This window comes from Schistocerca gregaria, chromosome X, assembly GCF_023897955.1.
Source record: "Schistocerca gregaria isolate iqSchGreg1 chromosome X, iqSchGreg1.2, whole genome shotgun sequence".
Lineage (NCBI taxonomy): Eukaryota > Metazoa > Arthropoda > Insecta > Orthoptera > Acrididae > Schistocerca > Schistocerca gregaria.
The window spans coordinates 64,420,513-64,446,538 of NC_064931.1; the positions used below are offsets into that span (position 1 = coordinate 64,420,513).

At 40.6% G+C, this 26,026-nt stretch overlaps 1 protein-coding gene across 2 annotated transcripts in view; it reads left to right on the forward strand.

Moving 5' to 3' along the window:
* LOC126297572 (transmembrane protein 183-like) overlaps positions 1-26,026 on the forward strand; it is a 267,882-nt gene that overhangs the window by 205,148 nt on the left and 36,708 nt on the right. The window contains exons 7-8 of one of the 2 annotated variants that reach the window (XM_049988525.1): positions 972-1,112; positions 1,450-1,594. In XM_049988525.1, coding sequence (XP_049844482.1) covers positions 972-1,112; positions 1,450-1,594 — 286 coding nt within the window. The remainder of the gene's footprint in view (positions 1-971; positions 1,113-1,449; positions 1,595-26,026) is intronic. The other variant, XM_049988526.1, reaches the window with a different exon arrangement.

Here is a 26,026-nt window from a genome sequence, read left to right on the forward strand (position 1 = left end):
AATAGGAAGAAAATGGGACGAAGTCAAGTGACATGTAGAGTATGAACTTAGAAAAATAGGAAGAAACATAAAATCAGGGAATTTTTAGCATTGATCTTACGGGTTTTTCACAAGGGCTATAAATGTATGGTGTAGAATCTCGAAAAATGTAAAATTGGAGAACTTAAAATCAAAATTCCACTGTATTGTCAACACCAACAAGGTGTAATGTCACTTTTGTCCACTTTGTGTGATGGACCTTTACAGCCTGAGCATAGTGTAACACTGATCTTTTCAGTCACACACAAGAATGCTGCTAAGTGAGCCTGTGTGTATGTCATTTGTTAGCAATCTGAAACTCATATTGTTGAAACATTGTTATACACATCCTCAGAGTTTGGATTCGTTCATACCATTCTATATGGGTATTATAATTTTAGCAAACATTTGTGTAATTTTCCCCTTTTTTTTCTTTTTCTTTTCTTTTCTTTTCTTTTTTTTTTTTCAGGAACTCTTTTGACTTTTTATAGTTGTGCCACAATTATTTAGTTTCATGTTCAGTGGATTATTTACACAATGAATTGTAATGATGCACAGTGAGTCTTTTTACATTTACAGCCAAATTAATTTGTAAATATGACTGAGCTGAATATTTAAACATTTTTTTAAAATACACAGATGTGAGTTAGTTTCCTACCCACCACCCTTTACACATTACAATAATAGAAATTTTTTCTCCTTTCAAACTGCAGTGGATTATTTACAACAAACTTCTTGAGGGAATATACTGTGAAGCAGTAGTCCTAGAGCATGTTTTTGAGCAGTGAAATCTCCCAAAGAGACAAATCAGAACTCTTTAACAGCTGCATAAAATCATATCTACAGCCATTTATACCACTGATGGCACACTCTTATCTAAATTTCTTGTGATCTTTGCCCATTTGAGTTTTGTTCTCTGTCATCAATGATAATTTGTTTGTTGCTGTTCACAGAGTAATAAAAGAGGTACGGAATGGATTTACCACTTTGAATTGTATGATTTTTATAACAAGAGCAGATGGAAACCAGAAAAGTTTGACGAATTGTGGAATGATATCACAGTCAATCAATCGGCCTACTGTGTAATGCTAAAGGTAAAAAAAAAAAAAAAAACTAGTGTGTGTGTGTGTGTGTGTGTGTGTGTGTGTGTGTTGGCGCGTGCGTGCGCGCATGCAGATTTATAAAAAAGTAGATAAGTGGAGTGTGTATAACCTTTTACTAATATTTAATGAACTACATTAAGTCTTATCCATTAACAACATTAACTTTTATGCATTGAAAATAATTATTATATCTGTTCAAATTTTGTTCTGCTGCCTGTGCTCATGTCTAATGTTTTCCCGTGCTTGTTCTGCTACCTTGTGCTCATCTGATTTTTTCCGATGCTGAGTAATTTTGTGTTTCTTTTTTACATGTATGATGTGTGTGTAGCACGAGCAGCTGGTTTTGGAGAAGTGCAATAATCAGTATGAAATACCGGTTAAAATCCGATGTTCAAATTTTGCTCTACACTTTACGAATGGAGCAGGAAAGGGAGGAAATAATAGTGATACAAGAAGTATCGCCACCACACACAGTAAGGTGGTTTGTGGAGTATAGCTGTAGATGTAGCTGGGTTTCTTTTACATTTGTAGTAGTAGGTTATATCTTCTCTACTTTCAAGTAGGACTTAACATTTGCCAGTTTTAAAATTCAAGTTTTTCCAAAGATGGACCATTACTACCATAATGCTCTAGTATTATACCTTTTCTAATCATGATAATACCATCGTTATTAGTGGACATGACCTGCGGTCAGTGTTATTTCTGCCTCGTGTGGTTTGATATTCATATATCAGTTAGTGTGTGTTGTTCCTGTTCCACAGTTGATATGACTTGTAAATTTCTGAAGCTCTTGCAGAAGGGCATCAGTAAGATAATTAAACTGAGCAGTGAAGTTTCATTGGAGATGTTCAACACCTTGAGTTCATCCTATGACTACATTTTCATGGGATGCTGTCACAGATTCTTGTTTGAGTGAAACACTTCAGTGAGCACAATTAGTCCAGTTTTAAGTTAACCTCAGCCCATCTTACCATTGTCATCAGTCCACACATTTCACACCATGACTGTATACTGATAACAGTGTTCTTGGAATTTGACATTGTGTACTGTGGGATACTCAGCCACCTAAAAGTGTGTAATAATTCTAGACTGTAAGCTGTCTAAAGTAAGTTGTTGATGAACGTAAGTGTGTCATATTGTTGGAAATTGGCAAAAAGTGTCTCATCAGACCATACTATTTCCTTATAATCATCATTGTCCCATGTTGAAAGTTCTAAGAATAATTAGTGTCATACCAACATGTTCATGGCGACCTGAAATTTTGTGACCACCACTGGCAAGTGTTCAGTTTTTGATTATTTGAGATGCTAATGGAGGTGATATGTCTCTTCAGTCATGCACTTTCTGTGCTTCCTTATGATGATGTTTTTCAGAGCTTAAGAATCCCTGCCACTGAAGACGAAATTCTGTGCCTTGTTACTCTTTGCTGATTCTGTACTATGAATTGCGAATGCCATTCCCTAATCCCTCATGGATCTCATACACCTAACACACTAGCTGCCTTCTATATATGTGTGACATCAAACATGTTGAATAATCCTATTTTTCTGCTCTATAGGGTCTCTAGCATAATATAAGTCACCAAGAAACATTTATAAGGAGTGCCCAGGCATGCTGCTGTGTGAAATTGATATTAATATATCTGCTATAACATAAATATGTGTAATGAAAATAATGTCACCCATATTGTAATGCAGGTCAGTCAGTAATGGCAAGTTTGCCAAAACATATCTGTAGTGAAAGTAAAAGAAATAAAAATTAATATCACGCAGCAGTGAGCATGGTTACTCCTTATAAATATTCTATTTTTCCTTGAGTACAGTTGATAAAAAGTAGAAATGTAATATACTGCATGGAGTACTACAGATAAAGGCAATCTAGAGGACAGAGTTCCAGGGTACAAAGAAACACAGCAGAGGAAAGGAAATACAGTACTTACCTGACTATAGCAGATCTTGAAAGTGACAAATATTCATCCCTTGGCACTTTTGGGCCCTGGTCAGCAAGTTGTTGAAAGCAGATCAAAGCTAGACTGTTGGCATTGCTGCAGTTTCATGTGATATGTTCTGCTGCAGTTCTTGAAAGTTATGAGGATTGTTGCAATATAGCTTAGACTTGAGGGCTCCCCATACAAAGTAATTTCACACTGACAGATCAGATGACGCTGGAAGCCAGCTAGGCCTGCGACCAGACAGACCTCTGCTAACAACTCCATCAGGCATGAAGATTGCATAAATGTGTTCCGATCTTTGGCAGCTGTTGGGCAGTTGCTCCATCCTGTTGGAAGTAACTGTAGGTCTTTTCCTCCTGTGCTAATGCTGCCACAAATGGTTTCAAAGTGTTGGCAATGTAACGTACTGCAGTCAGCATCTCATGAAACAAGATGGGACCAATAATGCAGCATGCAGACACTGCACACCCTACCCCAACATTCTAATCATGCAGTGGTGTTTTGTGGAAGTTATGCAGATTCTCTGATGCACAGAACCTGTGAATTGCCATAACCGCTCAGGTGAAACTGGGATTCGTTAGACATAAAGAACAGATCCACGTCCAACCCATTCATGATCCATGAACAACGTACACTCAGTAGGGATGCTTGTGCAGGGCCTGATGGAGTATTTGTCTGTGTGACTGATGTGATATACTGGTCTCTTGTGACAAGTGTCAGGTTTGTTTGATAGAACTCTGAAGCATTTTCTGGTGAGCCGCAATCACATTTTCTAGTGTGCAGCCACATTTCGGAATGTTTTTTGATGTATTCAAAACAGATGCTGTATGGCACAATTTTTGGACTAAGCTTTGCATGGCACTCTTTGCTTTCACTTTGACACCATTAAACTTCTCAGCAAACAACTGACCACATTGTTTCCATAACTTTGTTGTCATGTAACTTTCTACAGCCAGCACCTGCCGCTCCATTGTGAGTACCATTTTCACCTTTGTGCTGCTCCACTCACACTGTCACAGCCTGCACTATGCACTGAACCAGTGTGGTTATATGTATACATTCATATCCAATTGTACCCACTTGTCTGGGCCACTTTTTATTTGCACCACCCTGTACATACTAACTTCTTACACTATAGTCACATGGGCCTCTAAGTTTGGCAACTAAAATTTTGAAGTTAGAAGCTTCAAAAGGCTTCGACAGAATCTTATATATATGATCAAATCTTGCCTTCCCATGGTGTTTGTTGTTAATTAGTAGGTAAGCTGCTCACAGCGTATATTTATAATGTTGGACAATAAAAATATGGTAGTAGTTAGATAATGTTGTGGCAGTGCTCTCCTTAAGTAGTGGCCAGACGAGCCCATTTCTGAGCCTTGAAGAATATTTCGTGGTCATGGAGTGATTGAAGATATTTATTATTGTGGACAGTAATGCATCAGTAATGAGCTGATATCATTATGCCCAGTGGATGCTCTTTTATGGAGTCAGTTTAGTGCCTAGTCAGATCAACTGGCAGTAATCTGTAATAGGTGGTTGTTTTTCAGAAGTGAAAAAAATATATAAAATTCAAAGTTTTGCAAGTAAAGTACTCTGCTGTCTATGCAAAGTTGTAGCCTGAGAATGGATAGCAAGTGGCAAACATTTACTAATTTTTATGTATACAGTATAGTAGGAGGAACACAAGATTTAATTTATAAGTGATGTGGAGGGGGCGGGAAAGGGGGGGGGGTGTAAGCAATGTGTGAAATTGTGAAATTTAGTACACCGAATCGACAGGTCTGGCAGTAAGTATTGCTCTAATCCTGCTGGGCAGAATGTCAAACTGAACTTAGATAACATTAGGGTGTGTCATTCCATACTGCTTGAACTCAATGCTAGGGTTCATCAATCTCAGCAGCCCATAACTAGACGTTTTCGGTGGGTGGTAGACCTGGAGGACAAGATCAGTCAGATATAAGCTATAATTTAAACAATAAATACATTCTCTCTCTCTCTCTCTCTCTCTCTCTCTCTCTCTCTCTCTCTCTCTCTCTCTCTCTCTCTCTCTCTCACACACACACACACACACACACACACACACACACACACACACATTAGGAAAAGAAGGTACAAAATAATACTGTTAAACCTTACTACATGTCACATTCGGTCTACCTGTATCTCTGCAGTTCTCTCTTGCCACCAGTACTGCTGTAGTATCTCCTCCACTTTGTGTCATCTTCTCTGTCCTGGTACTATTTTGCTTTACATAACCTGGATTTAATGTGTTTGGTCATTGTTGGTCTGGTACTGATTTCTACCTGATGCCTTTCCTTTTGTCACAATTTCACCCTTATATGTGAGCAGGATTGTTGTGTATGTTATCTATTGTGAATTATGTGTACTCCATTCTGTGTGCTTTATATGTTGTTTCTTAAGCAGAAGTGAAGAACCAGTATATATTTGAATTGATGTAAGAAACATTTCAACTCCACAGAGATTATGATACATGAGCAAACCTGGAAATGGATTTCAATTGATAAATATGTACAGGAACTGGATGTATGGACAAGTCTCCTGTCCCCCTCCATCTCTCTGTATATCACCCCATTTCCTCCCTCTCTGTCCATCTCCTCACCTTCCCCCTCTCTCTGTCCATCTCCTCCTTCCCAGTATCTATGTTAACTTCCTCCGCCCCCCCCCCCCCCCCCCTGCTCTATCCACCTGCAATTTTGCATGCTCTCTGACCTTGAGCCTCGATATTGCAAACAAAACATCGATTGGGGGGATTAGTGGTATGCGTAGTATGAGAGACATGTCTCTAGCTGTTGAATTTGTGAGGATAGCAGCTTGATTTATAGTACTTTGCATAAATTTGATCTGCATGCTGGTAAAATCAGGCGTGACCTGATTATGACATGTACCTGCTTTATCGAAGATGATGAGGCCCTGTATCGACTTTTGTGATAATTTGAGATGCTTAACTGTGTTAGTCATTCCTGCACACGAATTAAATGAGCTGCTCATATTCATTGCAATTTGTGAAGCTACTGATGTCTTTCGTTCTTTGAAAGTGTGAGCTTGCCAACTTTTTTAAAATGACCTTGCAAATCGATTTGTAAACAGTAAATTAGTAGATTTACTGAAAATAGTGTTGCAGTATGTCTGTTTCTCACCAAAACCAGAAATAAATGTCACAAAACACTTCTTATTTACCAACAGGGTTAAGTTAATCTAACATACAAATTTCTTTTAATTGAAAATGTGTAACTTTTAACATAACGGTAGTTATTAATATTTTTCTTTAAATTACATTCAAAAGGAAATCAAAATTTGTCATTTTTAGCAGTGCAGTGAACTGAAAACTTTTATTATTTTCTGTTTTATGTATTTCCCATTTCTGTATTATGAAGGTAGTCTGGATATTCCTCACAATTCTAAAAAAAGGGACATGACTAATGGCATTGTAAGCATGCAAAGTAGCCTGCATGACACGTATAACATAGTGTACTGCTCATAGACTTTGAAGAGCATAGCATGCCATAGAGATTATTTTTCCAAGTAGTTTAATATTTTTATACGATCTTACTCGACAGTCAGTGGGTACAAAATTCTTTGGTCCAAAATCCATCATCATTTGGTGACTGAAATGAAAGTAAACCTACTGTTCAAATTTTAAAATGTGTAGAAAATAAGTGTCAGATGAGTAGTGTTATCAAAACTTTGCATTCTACTGATATAAAGAATCGTTTACAAATATGGTCAGCCCAATATAGTCACTTGAAACTGATGTTTGAGGAAAAAGTTGTTTGGTCACCTATTTTCAGCAAAAATGCTGTACCCATCTTGTACAAAGAAACTAACTGAGACGTTTACTTCAGCATTATGACGTGACTAAAGACCTCCCTCATTCCTCATTTCTTATAAGTGTGTCTCCCTGTTGAGATTGAAAATCTTAAAAGTGTGTTTAAAGGTGAGAATGTCAATCATCCTTACGAACAAACCACTAGGATAGCTTCAGATACACTGATGTAGTTCTTCAATGGTATGTGTAATTGGTTGACAATATGGAAGATATCCATCATTTTAACAATACCACTATTTGGCAAATTTTTTCACATAAGGGAAAAAAGATTTTGCCTCAGTAGGTTTGAACTTGGCACCTCTGTCACTATGCAATGGCATTTAACCCACTTAGCCACAATAATGTTAAACCCAAATTTTCTTTTCTTTTTTAATGTATACAAAACAAATTCTGAGGTCATTTCTTGAAAAGCTTTCCAGTTCAAACTTTCAGAGAAAGAACACATCATTAGCTTCCAAAACTTCAGTCAATATACCAGTTGTGAAGATATAATCATCTACTCTTTTAATTTGTCTGCAATAACAGCTACTGCAGTTTAATGTCTTGAACAATCACAAAAGTCGATACATGGCCTCTGTTATCTCTGATACAGCATGTACACATCATAATGATGTCACACTTGACTTGACTAGCATGCAGATATACTCACTCCCATGCTGTGGGAATTATAATTGTTGTGCAGGCATGATGCACATGCAGCTTGCATTCTCTTAGGGTATGTTCATGCTGTAACCTTGCTGCTTATTGCTGGCATGTCGCACCTTGCTGATTAATTTTGCATTTATTTTTGTTTGCCTGTGATGGACATTGCTGAATGCAGACTGCAGGGAGCAATACACTGTGGGCAATCTTGGTCTCTCACTCATAGTTTCCATCTTTTGGTTGCCAAGACCTGCGTTATGCATTTCTATTGTCTCCATACAATTCATCCTCATCCAGACCCTTGCTGACCAGTCTCTCATTGTGGCAGACTCTCATCATCTTTTTGGGACTGGTCTCTGATGCCTGGTTGACATGGCTTCCCCATCTTCATCAACTAATGCAGATGTGTTGGTTGCACCTCAGTGCTCTTTGATGCATCAACACCAACTGGGGCATGGACCGCTCTAATCTGATGTGGCTCTACACAACACTGGTCCAGTCCTGTCCGGATTATGGAAGTCTCGAATACGGCTTGACATTACCTTTGACATTACGGATGCTAGACTCAATACACCATTGTTGGTTATGACTGCCAACTGGTGCCTTTCTGACTAGCCCCATGATCAGAGTTCTAACAGGGGCAGGGTCTCACTGTTACAGTTTCTACACCAAGAACAGTTGGTAATTTAAGTGTTATCCATCCACTGCTTCCCAGAGCACCTGAACTATTTCCAGATTTGGAGAGCCACTTCCCACAAAGGTGGCCCAGGTCTGGGGTTATGATTGTCATCTGCACCCGTTCCCTTTTTTCTGAACTCTGGCTTTCCTCTCTATCACCTCATCTCCAGGCCCACTCGTGTACATTTCCATGGTGCATTCCTCGTTGGCAACTCTGTCTTGCCCTCACCATCCCTTGGTACTGAGCGAGATGACACAGTGTTTAGCACACTGGACTCACATTCAGGAGAACTTCGGTTCAAAACCATGTCTAGCCATCCTGATTTAGGTTTTCTGTGATTTCCCTAAATCAGGATGGTTCCTTGGAAAGGGCATGACCAGCTTCCTCCCCCATCCTTTTCTAATCTGATGGGACCGATGACGTCACTGTCAGGTCCGCTATCCCAAATCAACCAACCAACCAACCATCCATCCATCCATCCATCCATTCCTTTGTCCCGACTATCCAGGCTTCCCTTTTTGCCCTCAGACAATATCAGTTCTCAGTGGTCTTTGTCTGGACCCAGGTCATATTGGGATCCTCAGCAATGAACTCATTGACAGGCTGGCCAAATTGGCTACTGGCAAGCTGCCTCTTGAGATCGGTATTCTGGAATCGGACCTTCAGTCAGTATTATGTTGTCATGTTCTGAGGATTTGGAATGTGGAATGGCATATTCTGACTTTGCTGGGCAAACTACGGGCGATAAAGGAGACCGTGAATTTTTGGAGGTTCTCCATGTGAGCGTCTAACAAGGACCCCATTGTTCTTTGTCGTCTCCTTATCAGCCATATTTGCTGACTCATGGTCATCCTCTACATTGTGAGGATCTGCCCCACTGTTACTGTGGTACTCGTTTTATGGTGGTTCACATTGTACTGGACTGTCCTAACCTAGTTGCCCTGCAGTGGATCTTAAATCTTCTTTACCACTGGTGTCAGCAGATGATGCCTCTGTGGCTGACAAGGTTTTACGGTTTATTTGTGAAGGGGAGTTTTACCACTCTCTCTAAGGGAAGGTGCCTCAGCCTTGTCACCCCATTGAGGGGTTGGTAGGATGCCCTGTTGCCTCCTGTGCCCTGACCGGGCAGCAACTGTCTGGGCTTGGTGATCCACCCCAGCCCTCACTTTGCCCACTCCTTTGCTCTTCTTCTCTCCTTCTCCCATGTTCTGTTTGGCTTGGTGTTCTTTGTCTGTTGTCCTGTGCCTCTCTCACCCTGTCCATGTCACTAGTCTATTCTGGGTACTGTTGGTTGGGGTGCCTCTGGTAAGTGGCAGGTGATACGCTCCCCATCACACTTACTGTCTGTGGGGCCCTCTGGCTGCTCCCTGGACAGGGCATCTCGCCTGCCTTTCTTCCTTTCCCCCCTTTTCTTCTTCTTCCTCTTCTTCTTCTTCTTCTTCTTCTTCTTCTTCTTCTTCCTTTCTCCCCTTTTTCTAGGATTTGTTGACCTTTGGTAGACCTTGGAGTTTTCTTTCCTTGGGTTTCACACACTAGGCCCTTTTTCCATGTGTAGTTTTGGTGATTTGGCTGTTCCAGTAGGAGGGGCTGATGACCTTGTAGTTTGGTTCCTTTAATCACTAAATGAGCCAACCAGCATCACACCTCACAGCTGTGTTACATTTACTCTGCAGCCTAGCTACCCACCAGGAGCAATTACCATGCGGCTGTTCAATAACTAGCAGAGTCAGATGTGGCACTGCTGGACTGAGCTTGAAGCAGCCAAACACGGTTCAAGATTCAGGGCATACAGGAATCATCATGGCGTGAAACAAAAACCAGCTTGATATCAATGTCTGCCGAGGATTGCAGTGAACAGTGAGGCATGCAGCAATGGTGTAGGTTAAATGTGTCAAGAAGACTCATGAGATTTTTAATGCTCATGCTGACGAGCAGGAAGCTGGCAGCGTAAACACACACTTAGGCTGCAGTCACAGTGACACCAATATTAATGGATTCCACCAATGACTGACATCAGCTTAAGGTAGCAGAGCTTTTCAAACCAGTAGAGCACTACCTGCATGGTCACACTGCAGACTTTGGATGACAATCACTGAGATTCAAGTCAGTTTATATTTGTTCACATTGATCAGTGTTCTCTTTTACATGAATGTGGGCTGTGAGAAACTGATAAGTTTGTCCAATAAAGTTATTTTGTGGGAGCCTCAGGATGAAAACTATCACAATCGGGATATAGTTCAGAATCTGTAGACTGAAATTGCAGCTTTATTGGAAACCACAAGTAGGCAAAATCTTTATCTTAAATTTTAGGCATAAATTATAACCTCAAAAAATAATTTGCTCAAGTGAGAAGGGTCTCGTATTTTACACTTATAGTTACTGTAGTGGATCTTGTTTGTGTTGTGGTAGGTGGGTTTTAGCTATCTACAAATTATTATTAATGCATACTGGTGTTTTTAAATCAGTAGGATGAAGTGGTTTGCAAATGTGATGTGTGTGTTTCCACTTACTATAGGTCTTCAGAGTATCTTAGTCTAAACTTTATGCTTGTCTTTCACATGTATGCTGAATGTCAGTCATTGAAGGTTAAGCGACATGTGTCTGCACAACTTCAAATAAATATAGCAAAACAGTTTATATGTAATCTTGCTTTTCAAGGTAACCGTAAGTTGTCTTGAGTATGTAAAGGAACATTTCACCCTTCATTTCATATATTAGTGTATTGTAGTATTGTCTAGCTGTTCCAGTAACTAAGGACAGTGTGTACAGCAGTTGATACATTCTTTTTGAGACATTCACTGAAGTGCCAAAGAATCTGGTATAGGCATGCATTCTTAAATACAAAGGTACATAAACAGGCAGAATATGACACTGTGGTTGGCAATGCCTATATAAGACAACAAGTGTCTGGCGCAGTTGTTAGACTGGTTACTACTACTACAATGGCAGGTGTTACAGTCAGCACATGAGCAATGGGACACAGCATCTCTGAGGTAGGAATGATGTGGGGATTTTCCCATACGACAATTTCATGAGTGTACTGTGAATATCAAAAGTCTGGTGAAACATCAGATCTCGAACATCTATACAGCTGGAAAAGATCCTGCAAGAACGGGACCAGTCAATGTGACAGATGTGCAGCCCTTCCGCAGATTGCTGCAGATTTCAATTCTGAGCCATCAGCAAATGTCAGCATGCGAACCATTCAACAAAACATCATCGATATGGGCTTTAGGAGCCAAAGGCACACTCGTGTACCCTTGATGACTGCATGAGAGAAAGCTTTATGCCTCGCCTGGGCAGGTCAACACTGAAATTCGGCTATTGATGACTGGAAACATGTTATGTGGTTGGATGAGTCTGGTTTCAAATTGTATCAAGCGGATGGACGTTTATGGGTATTTGCATGTCAGCAGGGGCTGTTCAAGCTGGTGGAGGCTCTGTAATGGTGTGGGGCATGTGCAGTTGGTGTGATACGGGACCCCTGGTATGTCTAGATAAGACTCTGACAGGTGACACATACATAAGCATCATGTCCATTCTGCATTCTGACAGCCTTGGCCAATTCCAGTAGTACAATGTGACACTCCCACACGTCCAGAATTGCTACTCTTCTGAGTTTAAACACTTCCGCTGGCCACCAAACCCCCCAAACATGAATATTATTGAGCGTATCTGGGATGCCTTGCAACATTCTATTCAGAAGAGATCTCCAACCCCTTATACTCTCGTGGATTTATGGATAGCCCTGGAGGATTTATGGTGTCACTTCCCTCAGTACTGCTTGAGACATTAGTCATGTCCGTACCACGTCGTGTTGCAACACATCTGTGTGCTTGCTGGGGTCCTACACGATATTAGCCAGGTGTACCAGTTTCTTTGGCTCTTCATTGTGTATAGCTCATTCACATTCATTCAGTGTCCTTTTTTTTTAATGGCAAAAGCATCAGTGCAGCTCTTGTCTCCAAGCACTTAGGTGTCATGGTATCTGTCCCTCTATAGGAGGTTAAAATTCTTCACACTCACTTGTTTGACCCACCAAAAACTGACGAAGGGAATCGGGCACAATGTGATCAAGGTGTTGATTGATTTTATTGGATGACCTCTCGCAACTGTTGTTGTTGCCATGGTGAATGCAGCCTTAAGATGCATTTACGCTGCAGCTGCAGTGATGGCAGTTCATTGCTGGAACATTACATCTTGCTGTTCGCTAGGAACCTTGTTGCTTTTAAACTGCAGCCTCACTGCTCACACAGACATCTTATTTCTTGCCAGGAACCTTTACTGCATGTCTGTTCACATTGCTAGTTGAGTGGATTACTTGCAGTGTGTGAATCAAAACGTTGTTCTTGGCAGCATCCGACTACAGTAATACTGGTTAATCATGTCAAAAAATGTGGTTATTAAAAATGAGAAAGAGGGAGAGATATGGATCCATCTTTTGAATGTTGATCACCCACCTTGAAGATACTTTCACCTGTTCCCTGAATAGCTCAAAAGTTACCCAGAGCACTTATTCAGAGAGGTATAAATGTTGCAATAAATTTTACAGTTGAATTTAAATATTATTAGACCAGAAAAGTTAAAGATTCGAAAATTCAACCCAGCATCAATACGTAATTTCTGTGGAAAATCGATTTGTCGGCAGACTCGCTCTGAGGTAGTATTTTGTCAGTTTTTATCTACATCTACTTCATATAGGCCTACTACACCAGCCACTTATTGATCTTCGTGCTGATTTATATTGAAGAAAAAGATAAATTGGATGAAACAGAGAACAGAATTTCCAAAAATTATTACACCTCATATTATCCATCGTGGAACGATTATGATCATCTGTACGCCAGGAGTTCCAGAACACTTTGCAACCAAAAAAGGCTGAAATAAGCTTCTATTTACGATCATTGCTTGTAGTTCTTGTTCTTGAAATATCTCATAAGCTCACAACAACCATAACTGTGCACATATAGCAGACAAAACAGAGCTGTTGTTTCCACTTGAGGCTGACCCGCACAATAACCCTGGGTTTGGTGTGTGGCTGTGGTGGTGTGAGTAAACTGCTGTAGCCTGTCATGGGGTTGTGTAACACTGAGGGCTACGACGGGGATGGAGCCTCTGTCATTTCTAGGTCCAAAGTTCAATATATAAATACATACATACATACATACAATGCAACATTGAAATGTGAACAAATGATCCTTCTGAAAGTTGCGTTATCTGCAACAGCAATTTTCTTTAAAACCCAATACGGTATCAAAAACATAACTAATGAGTTCGTTTCCCATGCAAAGTCGTAATCAAGACATTTAGGTGATTTGTAAGATCAGTTAGAAAGGAAATATGTAATACCCACTGGGTGTAAACAAACTTTTTTTTCTGGTGTTCCTTTCATGTCCATGAATAATGCTATGTCTTTATGCAAGTTGAAAAAATACATTATAAAGCAAAACCTCGATTCAACCAGTGTAGTTTTCAAAAATAAGACACATTGCCATAATTACACTCTAGATTTGCGAGGAAGAATTTAAACTGCCAATGTCACAAAGCAAGCTATCTCAGTTCATTAACAGTTTTTACAACAATGTCCATGGCACCACTTATTTTGGCACATTTTGCCAGCAGATTAACACTAGGATACTGTGTATTACTGGTGGTTCCTGTTGGATACCAGCTGCTTTTATACTGTGTATCACTGGTGGTTCCTGCTGGATACCAGCTTCTTTTATTTTTTTCTTATCATAACAGTGACACCAGACTCTTTTGCAGTCAACAAAAGTTTTTCCCAAAACAGGCAATATATGTTAAGGTTCTCTACATAAAAAATAAAAAAAATAAAATAAAACATGTGATGTCTGTAGTTGTATTGCGTATTAGCACTGAATCAAGAAGTTCCTCCATCATGTTGAACTCAACGTCGACACCTGTCCCAAATGCAGTAAGCTGAGCAACGTCTGTTACATCTGTGCTTTCATCCAAATCCGAAGATGATAAAAAAAACTAAATCTTTAGTCTGATCTTTTACTTGCATTTCCAGGTCATTGGCTATTTCTTTGGTGTATGTGCAAATGGTTCTCAGTGAAAGAGGAACTGTTTTGAAAACAGTCACTGGCCACAATGTTGTAGTGGCAGCAAGAAACAGTCTTTAAAAAATTCTCCATTCCTGAAGGGACGAGCTGTTTTGTCTATACTCCTGGAAATGGAAAAAAGAACACATTGACACCGGTGTGTCAGACCCACCATACTTGCTCCGGACACTGCGAGAGGGCTGTACAAGCAATGATTACACGCACGGCACAGAGGACACACCAGGAACCGTGGTGTTGGCCATCGAATGGCGCTAGCTGCGCAGCATTTGTGCACCGCCGCCGTCAGTGTCAGCCAGTTTGCCGTGGCATACGGAGCTCCATCGCAGTCTTTAACACTGGTAGCATGCCGCGACAGCGTGGACGTGAACCGTATCTGCAGTTGACGGACTTTGAGCGAGGGCGTATAGTGGGCATGCGGGAGGCTGGGTGGACGTACAGCCGAATTGCTCAACACGTGGGGCGTGAGGTCTCCACAGTACATCGATGTTGTTGCCAGTGGTCGGCGGAAGGTGCACGTGCCCATCGACCTGGGACCGGATCGCAGCGACACACGGATGCACGCCAAGACCGTAGGATCCTACGCAGTGCCGTAGGGGACCGCACCGCCACTTCCCAGCAAATTAGGGACACTGTTGCTCCTGGGGTATCGGCGAGGACCATTCGCCACCGTCTCCATGAAGCTGGGCTATGGTCCCACTCACCGTTATTCCGTCTTCCGCTCACGCCCCAACATCGTGCAGCCCGCCTCCAGTGGTGAATGGAGGGACGAATGGAGACGTGTCGTCTTCAGCGATGAGAGTCGCTTCTGCCTTGGTGCCAATGATGGTCGTATGCGTGTTTGGCGCCGTGCAGGTGAGCGCCACAATCAGGACTGCATCTGACCGAGGCACACAGGGCCAACACCCGGCATCATGGTGTGGGGAGCGATCTCCTACACTGGCCGTACACCTCTGGTGATCATCGAGGGGACACTGAATAGTGCACGGTACATCCAAACCGTCATCGAACCCATCGTTCTACCATTCCTAGACCGGCAAGGGAACTTGCTGTTCCAACAGGACAATGCACGTCCGCATGTATCCAGTGCCACCCAACGTGCTCTAGAAGGTGTAAGTCAACTACCCTGGCCAACAAGATCTCCGGATCTGTCCCCCATTGAGCATGTTTGGGACTGGATGAAGCATCGTCTCAAGCGGTCTGCACGTCCAGCACGAACGCTGGTCCAACTGAGGCGCCAGGCGGAAATGGCATGGCAAGCCGTTCCACAGGACTACATCCAGCATCTCTACGATCGTCTCTATGGGAGAATAGCAGCGTGCATTGCTGCGAAAGGTGGATATACACTGTACTAGTGTCGACATTGTGCATGCTCTGTTGCCTGTGTCTATGTGCCTGTGGTTCTGTCAGTGTGTTCATGTGATGTATCTGACCCCAGGAATGTGTCAATAAAGTTTCCCCTTCCTGGGACAATGAATTCACGGTGTTCTTATTTCAATTTCCAGGAGTGTATTTCAGACCAACCTTTTCAGTGAGCTGTCAAAACTGTGCGGTTTCCAGTGCCATTGTGCCACAAGCTACCACCCAGCAAGCAGTGGTATGATTGAGAGATGGCACAACACTTTAAAAGCCGCCTTAATGTGTCCCAGTGATACTTGGACTCAAGCATTACCTCTGTTTCTCGTAGGCCTATGAATGGCAATCAAGGTGGACCTCAGTTGCTGATTAACAGTGGTTGTATATAGTGAACATTTGTGCATTCGAGCAGACTACCTTGCCCACTTAGCAGTACCAAATGACTCGTAGCTTTCCTGTCTGGAAAGAGAAAAGATAGCAGTAATACCTTACCCCCCTGCTTCACAGATCTCATCCAATTTTCATTAACAGGGCACTAGCAGACTGCTCTCACATCATGCTTCACATGGATCTCGTTTGCTTTCGGCTACAACCGCCGTACCTACAGTGAGATGAACACACATTGGATACAGTCCAAAATGGCAAGCAGCACCAGAGTCTTCATTGAATGGGTTAAGCCCACTTGCATTTTACCACCATCTACCGTCGGCACCACACTAGGGGAACCAACACCTCTCACTCTTCCCCTGCTGTCTCATACCAATGGTGCATCTTCCAACATCCATGCCCCAGAACCAGATGTGTCACCTACTGCAGTTATTTGTCCATAGCCTGTAAAAGACAAACTGTGGGTCAGTTCATGTTTCAGTAAAAAAGCATCTTCTTCCCACTGCAGGCTGAAGTGTAGAGATTTACCAGGTTTTCGTTTTGAGCCATTTTCCTCTCACTAATTTTGTTGCAATGAATGCCAAAGACACTCAGAGATCGACATTGCTAACAACATGAAGTAAACAGGCCTGTCTTGCCATGTGTGCGGTGGCAAAAAAAAAAAAAAAAAAAAAACAACAACAACAACAAGTGATGTTAACAGCAAGTTGGAGGCAGAGTTGCTAGCTGACAGTGCTCGTGGGCAAGGCAGTGTGGATGCTCACAGGCAGTTGCGCCCGCTTTAGAGCATTTTTACGCCCCTGACTGAATTAATGAAGACTCTTAGCCTTGCATACAAGGTGTAAGACCGTCTTGCTGTTTGCATCACCAGCCCCTTAGTCCATTGTGTCCATCTGGTTTGGAACTGAATGGAAGGTCTAAACCAGATGCTCAGTTGATTCTGCATTCATAATGCAAATTTTTTGATCTTCACTGGTGACCCCTTCAGTAGGTGAGGTCTGTACTATGAAGTATGTGCTCAGTTAGCAGAGTTATCTCCCCCCCCCCCCCCCCCTCCCCTCCGTTTATTCTCATAATGTTCTGGTTACAGAAAATCCTTTCAATGTGCTGAGCACCTTCTCCAGATCTTCTTTCATCTCCGTGACCATATCTGCTTTATTTGACACGTTTGCCTTCTCCCCATTAACTTTTGTCGCCACCTCAGCAGTTTCATGAACTTGGTCTATAGCCTGCTGGATGTAAACATTGAATATAACAGGAGAAAGAGCACATTCTTGTCTCGTGCCTATTCTGTTTCCTCCTTCTTGTTCCTGATGAAAGTTTCTAATCACAGTCACTTCATTCTTATACAAACTCTGTACCACTTGCATGTCTTTATGTTTCAGACCTAAATTCTTCAGCACTCTGAACATCTCTTGCCAAATAACAGTATCATATGCCTTTTCCGGATCTACATAGGCAGTTTAAGTTTGTCTCTTTTGCTGTGTTTGCTTTTTGATAAGAAGCCTTGGTGCCAGAATTGCTTCTCTTGTTCCTAATCTCCTCCTGAATCCAAACTGATCTTCACTCAGTATAACCAAGCAAGGTGGTGTAGTGGTTAGCATGCTGGACTCACATTCTGGATGACAGCGATTCAAACCTGCCTCCAGCCTTCCGTGATTTCCTAAATTGCTTCAAACAAATGCTGGGATGATTCCTTTGAAAGAGCACGGTCAACTTCCTTCCCTAATCTTATGGGACCATCAACTTTGCTGTTTGGTCCCCTCCCCCAAATCAACTGAACAACCAACCAATCACTCAACATATCTTTGTCGGCCGGAGTGGCCGAGCAGTTCTAGGCGCTTCAGTCTTGAACCGCTATGGTCACAGGTTCGAATCCTGCCTCTGGCATGGATGTGTGTATCGTCCTTAGGTTAGTTAGGTTTAAGTGGTTCTAAGTTCTAGGGGACTGATGACCTCAGATGTTAAGTCCAATAGTGCTCAGAGCCATTTGATCATATCTTCCATCTTTTCTTCAGCTCTCCTAAGAGTTTATGTGTATTAAATGTAATAACGCCAGCATAGTACTGGCTGAAACCAGATGTGAATAGTAGTGAAATACTGAATTCAGAAAGAAATAAATATCACATGGATAGTCTCGATGCCAATGATGGAGGTGTACTTACCACTGCAAAGAATTATATCATCTAGTAGAGATAAAAAAGAATCTGAATATGAAACACTCAGGCCAAGCCAAGCGTCAAAGGTGGGTCAAACACATTAACTTGATGGTTTTACAGGTCACCTTTGTCAGAATCTGTAGTGGCAGAGTGCTTCAGAGAGAACGTGCAGAATATTGTAAGTTTCCTGATAGTTCTTTTGTAACAGTTGGAGACTAAAACTTTCCACCTACAGAATGGAGTTGTGCAATTATAACTGATGCCGAGATTAGTGAAGTACTCGTGTGAAGTCGTGACAAAAGATTACTTCAAGGAGATGCAGAACCTACGACAATGTCTTAGACTTCCTAGTAACTGGCAGAGCCTAGGAGAAGGGCATCAGTGATCATAAAGCGATGATAGCATCTTATTAAGGGTGGTAATAAAATATTTTGCATAGCATATATTAAGCACTGACCACAAAGATGTGGAGCAAAAATTGATAAAATTCAAAACCATTGTACAATATGCCTTACTCCAGAATGTGCTGAAGAGAGTATGTGAGTGTTGAGAAAGATGCACTGTGGTTTAACAGCAATGTTAGAAAGTTGTCAGAAAAATAAAGAAACCTTAATCACAGATTTCAGTGAAGTCCTAGTCTAATTGACAAACAGAAGATGGACTCAGTCAGAATGAGCATAAGGAAAACAATACAACAAGTTGTGAATGAATTTGAAAATAAAAACTTTCCCCAGTTGATATGACCAAAAATCCTACCAAGTTTTGGTTGTGTGCAAAGTCAGTAAGATGATTGAAATAATTTTATTCAGTCACTCGGTGACCATACTGTAGCGAAACTAAAGGTGACACAGAGATGGCCAAAATACTGAATTTTTTCTTCAAGAGACTTTTGCATCAGATGATGATAATACCATTCCTCTGTTTAATGACTGCACAGTTGGAAGTGATCACAGAATAGAATATCTACTAAAATCACTGAACAGTGGTAAGGCGTCTGGACTGGACACACTTGAGAGGTTCTAGAGAGATTATGTGAAATAAATTGTACCCTTTCTGGCGGCGTTTTATTGGTCATCACTGGAGCAACAAAAGGTACCTAGTGACTGAAAATAAGACCAGGTCATTCCTTTTTTCCAGAAGGGTTGTTGGACGGATGGTCTTAATCACTGACGTCGTATTTATGTGTGCATTATGACATTGCTGGAGATCAAACATCTTCGTAGGAATCATCACGGGTCCTCAAATAAATTATCATGTGAATCAGAGCTCACTCATTTCAGTCATGATATCCAGAGTGTTGTAGACAGTGGCACCAAGATTGAAGCCCTGTTCTCTAACTTCCCTAGAATGATTACTACTGTTCTACACTGCTCTGTCACTTAGTGAGCAAAATGTAAGGTTTCTGTGTAGTGGACCAGATTTGTGACTGAATTCATGGCTTCCTAGCAGATAGAACTCAACATCATGATGTTAATGGGACAAAATTGTCGATGTGAAGGTAACTTTGTGAGTACCTCAAAGGAGTGTTTTAAGACAGTTACTGTTTACAGTATACATAAATGATGTAGTCGATAATGTCAGAAATGACGCGAGTTTGTCTGCAGACGATGCTGTTGTCTGCAGGAAAGTTGCTACACCAGATGGCAGTAGCAAAATGCAGGAAGCAATGCAGAGGCTTGATGATTGATGCAGAGATTGACAGTTAACCTTGAATGTAAATAAATGTCAGATGAATAGGCTGTTTATTGTTTGATTACCCTATAGGCAGTAAACCACTGAGGATAGTAAGAAATGTAAGATACTTTGGAGTAATCATCTGGAGTGAACTACAGTTGAATGGAGAGGATACAATTTGTAATGAGGTTGTTTAGTAATTGGGAGATCATTATGGATGTGCTCAACAAACTCCATTGGCAGGTTCTACAAGAGTTGTTGTTTATCATGAGGTGGTATACTGTTGAAATTCTGAGAACGTAGATTCTAAAAAGTTGGGCAACATGTTACTTCTTCCCAAATATGCTTCACAAAGTGATAATGGTGAGATACATGAGAAATTAGAGCTCATATGGAGATTAACTTGTGAATGGAACAGGTAACAGGGTGAATTGATAGTTATAGCTGTGCCATGCTCTGTTAGGTGATTTGCAGATTACATGTGTAGGTGTAGATGTAAACGAGAGGCAAAATTTCAACAGTGTTATGGTTGTGCACAAGAAAACTGACATGACTCTACACACGTTGTAAGAATTTTAACCAGTACAGTATACAGAATGGATGGAAGGACATGGTAACTTATTTAGGATCAGGTAATTAATATTGATTCAAAACAGGTGACATTTTAACTAGTACTCAGGGGAAATTCGCAGAGAAAACATGTGGTTACTTATTTACCTATCTACCTACCTACCTACCTACTTACTTACTTTAAGGTAACTGTTATTGACTCAAAACAAACTGGCATTTTTACCAACAGTTTTCGCCTTCATTAACTAAGCTATTCAACAAAACAAATACGTATTGTCACTGGTAAATGGAAATGCCGTGTGGCTAGGGCCTCCCGTTGGGTAGACCGTTTGCCGGGTGCAAGTCTTTAGAATTGACGCCACTTCGGCGACTTGAGTGCCAATGGGGATGAAATGATGATGATAAGGACAACACAACACCCAGTCCCTGTGTGGAGATTGTCACTGGTGATGAAAATGGGAGACAATCATTTTTCTCCTGTTGATTTAATTTTATTGTTCCATGATTGAGAACAATGTGTAGTTATAGACTTTAGTGTTTTGTCTTGGAAAGCATTACTGTATCAACAGGCATTCCAACTGAAAATAGAAACAAGGGTAAAATTTAAACAAAAAGTCTTCGGGCAAGCAGCAGTTCCAGTAAGAAAATGTTCATCATATCAGTCCAACTACACCTTCAAATTTCACAAAAATATCTTCAACATATCCTCTTAACATGTTCTTAAGCATACTCCCTTGCTACATAGCATCAGGAGTTGATCTGCTTTGGTCTTCATTGCTGTGGTTGAGACTAGCTCCAAATTTCTGCACATATGTAAGAGCTGAAGTTGTTTTCCAGTCTGCAAATTTCATCATAATATTTCTTCACATTCACTCTAACAATGAAATTGGTAACATGCAATCACAGTACAAGAGAATCACTGAATAAAAAATCTTGAAAGCTGTACAGACAAAAAAGAAACCTTGAGTTCATGAACTTAACTAATCAGTCAGTACTTTAGCTCAGGATTTGGTCTCCAAAGTGATGCAAATGGTGATATACCCAAATGTCCAGTTCAGCTCTTGACTGAGGAAAATCGTGAGATCAAATGGACATGGTGTGTTCATTAACACAGCAAGAACTATTCAGGTGCTAACAATGCAGCTCAGTCTCGTTTTACCATTTTGTTACACCTTTCTTCCCTTTCTGCAAACTTTTTTCTTTCATGATTTGTTTAACCAGCCCTTGCCATAGGTATGGTGTATGACGGGTACTCTTAGATATGGTGTGTGACATTGCCTGGTGGAAACACTATGTTCCATGCAATAAGGCTAGGATGCCCTCCTCTAAATTGCAATAACTGCGGTACACATTCTGTTGCTCTGTTCTTCAAACAGTTCATAACTATTTCAAATTTCTTCAAATCTTGCACCCAAGAGATGTGTTTGTGACTGCTGTAATATCTGCAGAGCCTACTAATCCATTTCATAAGGCTCACAGCAGGATTATTGGTAGAGTTGTGAACAGACTGATTTATTTGATGCTTGCCCTGTGTATAAACTCATCTTACTATGTGTAGATGGACTTCTTTCCATTGTCTGAGAGCACTACCCCAGAATCTTTCATTGTATCAAAGTAATAGTGCTTAAACTTTGAACTTTGTTATCAAAGTTCTGGTGATTATCTTCTTGATGGGACAATCTATCATAAACTCAATGGAGACCTTCATTACTACAAAAAATAAATATATAGCCTCTCATTTCAGTAAGAAATGGATCAAAAGTCATTTATCACAGCTTTTACAGTTGTTACTTGGTGTGTGTGTGTGTGTGTGTGTGTGTGTGTGTGTGTGTGTGTGAGAGAGAGAGAGAGAGAGAGAGAGAGAGAGAGAGAGAGAGACTCTGTGCACATGTATGGATACCACACAACCCTCCTGTAATTGTATGAGGGTTGGAACTCAAATAGTGGCATCTATTTATTCACAAACCATACAAAAGAGCCACTTTTGAACCTGTTACTGTTCTTCAAAGTAGTCACCAGCGTTGTGTGGAACACGTTGCCAGCGATTTGGAAAGCGTAGTATACCATTAGCAGAGCCTGTTCTGTTGATGGTGCGAATGGAGCGGTCTACTGCCTGTCGAATCTCTGGAACAGTTCTGAAGCGAATGCCATGAAATGGTTCCTTCATCTTCAGAATCAAATCAGAGTCACAAGGACTTAAGTCTGGGGAGTATGGTGGATGTTACAGTACTTCCCAGTTCCATCGACCGAACAGAGCAGCGACATCTTGCGCTGTATGGGCCTGTGCATTGTCGTGCAATATTATGGGTGGGTTGTGCAGAAAGTCTTTTCAAAAGCTGGTCGCAGTTGATGCTCCAAAAACGAACAATAACACTGTGCATTGACAGTCTGCCATGGAGGGATGTAATGCATTAGAATAACACCATCACAGTTGTACACTAGAATTGCCTTAACTTTAGACCGCTCCATTCACACCATCAACAGAACAGGCTCTGCTAATGGTATACTATGACTTCCACATCGCTGGAAACAGGTTCTACACAATGCTGGTGACTACTTTGAAGGACAGTAACAGTTGCAAACATGTAACTCTTTTGAATCGGTTGTGAATAAATGGTTGCCACTATGCCACTTTTTAAGTTCCAACCCTCGTATTTTAGGATTCATGTAAGTAGTTCAGATTTTAAATGTTGAAACCAATTAAATTTCATCCCATATTTCGCTACCATGAATTGAGAATATATAGTGCCTAAATGTCATAATTAGATAGTAGGTTTCATGTGGGACCTATGCATTCAGCTAGTTCCAAAATTGTGTCAAGTATCAGCAAGAGAATTTATGATGCAGTATAGAAATTCTATTAAATGACTTTTTTCAAAAGTAACTTTCAGTTGACTAATGCTAGAGAACAAGCAATCTTGTTTTACCCATACGAATATAACTCAAATGCATCAGGTGAATGAATATTAATAGAAAATGAATTTTAAATTCTCCATAACTTTAGTAACATTACAGACTCACAAATCTAAGACATGTTTTGGAAATAGCACAAAAATTCTTTTAAGAGAGACATTTTACACACAATTTCACTGACATTTTAAATTTCATATTTTTCAAAGATACAGAATGAGTTGTGGACAGAATAACTAACTCAAATATTATTGAGATATGACAAGCAGTCATGAGTTAATGTTAAGGTAGGTGGTTTTGACTGAGAATGCCAATGTTTCTGTGAGTGCCTTCCAAAGTTAAGTTGGCATCACTGGGAAAACTTGGGCGATGCCTGTTGCTATTGTGACTGTGTTTACATTGTAAATGTAATTGTATAGAGTTATTTTGCCTTGTTGCTTGGTACAGGGAACACAGTGCAAGCACAAGTGAAGTCTGGGGCCTGACTCCTGGAATGGAATGCAGCCCGTTTAATGAAGTCATCGATTGTTGATGAAATCCATAATGTGGGTTTGTAGCATAATAATATGGGGGTTCAGAATTTAACTGCCATATGATGATGTCTCTTAAAGATAATTTAGGCACTATAATGAGTCTTTGTAAATTCAAACTGTCTGCTACTGTTCAGTGCCCAAATAAATTTGTTTGCTCACATATGAAACAGATTGGTTGTAACTTTACATCACAAAAGACAGTTTTTTTTAACTTAACACAATTGTGCTTTGTGGACAGTGTTGTTGATTTAAAATGTTGTTGAGGTTAGTAACACTCTAACTGGTTTGATGTGAAACTTGTGAAAGTACTTAAGACATGAATACTCAAGGCGTTGCTCCACGCATGTCTAGATGGTAGGGCCGGGGCTCAGATAGATCCTACACATTGAAATATAATAAAGTGTTTATTTGGTCTGCTTATACTATTAATGTGTGGTGTTCAAATGTGATTGGCCAAGCTACTTAAAGATGCTGAACACTGCCTATCATGAGGGCATTGTGCTGGGGATAGGTGCTTGCAGAAACAAACCCAATTCACAGTCTTTCTGCAGAAGCTGGAGAGCCTCCCTTTCTTTTTTCCAGAGGATAGGTATGAATGATACAACTTTTATTTGCTTTAATATCTGTGTAACATCTGTTTGCTGCTCAAAGAAGAGCAACAAATCCATTTGCAATCTCGGCAAAGCAGCAACTCAATAATAAATGTAAAAAATTTTAATTTCTGAACACGTGTTGGTATAAGTTTCCATCTTGGAAACCCAAGACGGTTTACAAATTGACTGAGTATAGGAAAACTTGTATTCCTAATTATGTTTTTAAACTGGTATTATGTTATATTTTAGATTAACACTGTGACTTTACTGATATGCAGGGTGGGGGTGCCACTACATTTTCAAACATTTTTCATCATGGTGCTTTGGGATTTGCCTCCGAGCAGAGATAACAAGTTTAAAGGCACAAATGTATGCTGTCCTGAAAGCATCTACATACATATTGTGCATGCATCCATAAGGTACACTGTAGAGGGGTACATTTTACCCTTGATAGTTACTCCCTTTCCTGTTCCACTTGCAAACGGAGTGAGGAAAAAGAATATTGTGTGTGTGTGTGTGTGTGTGTGTGTGTGTGTGTGTGTGTGTGTGTGTGTGTGTGTGTGTGTGTTTCTGTAAGAGTCCTGATTTCTCTTATCTTGTCTTCATAGTCATTATGCAAGATGCATGTTGGTGGTAGTAGACTCGCTCTGCACTCCTTTGCAGATGTCAGTTCTGTAAACTTTCTCAATAGTATTTAATGAAAGGAAAGTCTGCTTCCAACTAGAGATTCCCATTTGAGATCACAGAGAATTTCTGTAGTACTCCTGTGTTGATTCTGCCCACCAGTAACAAATCTAGCAGCATGCCTCTGAACTACTTTGATGTGTTTCTTTAATGCAAACGTATGGGGATCCCAGACATTGCAGCAGTACTCAAGAATGATTCACGCAAGTGTTCTGTGAGCTGTCTCCTTTATAGATGAGCTACACTTTCCTAAAATTCTCCCAGAAAACAATAGCTGACTATTTGCCTTACATGCTCATTCTGTTTTGTGTCACTTTGCAATGTTTGCTTAGATATTTAGTTCGTGTGACTGTGTGAAGCAACAAATCGCTTGTATTTTCATGCTCATCTACACTGACTTGCATTTTTCCACATTTAGACCACTCCCAATAGAAATACTGTCAAAGTCATTCTGTATCCTTTTACAGTCAATCAATGACAACATTTCCCTTTACACTACACCATCATTGACAAACAGTTGCAGATTGCTGCTCACGCTATGCATTAAACTGTTCATGTAAATAGAAAAAAAGATTTGTACTGTGACTCTTCTCTGGAGTACTCCTGATGATGCCCTTATCTCTGATGAACACTTACCATCCAGGACAATGTAGTGGATTCCATTACTTAAAAATTCTTTGAGCCACTCTCATAGCTGAGATCCCATTCTGTATGCTTCATTAAAAGTCTGCTGTGTGCACTGTGTAAAATGTTATCTGGAAGTTTAGAAATACAGATTTTTTCGGTTGTCTTTCATCTGTGACTCGCAGGATATCATGTGAGAAAAGAGCAAGTTCA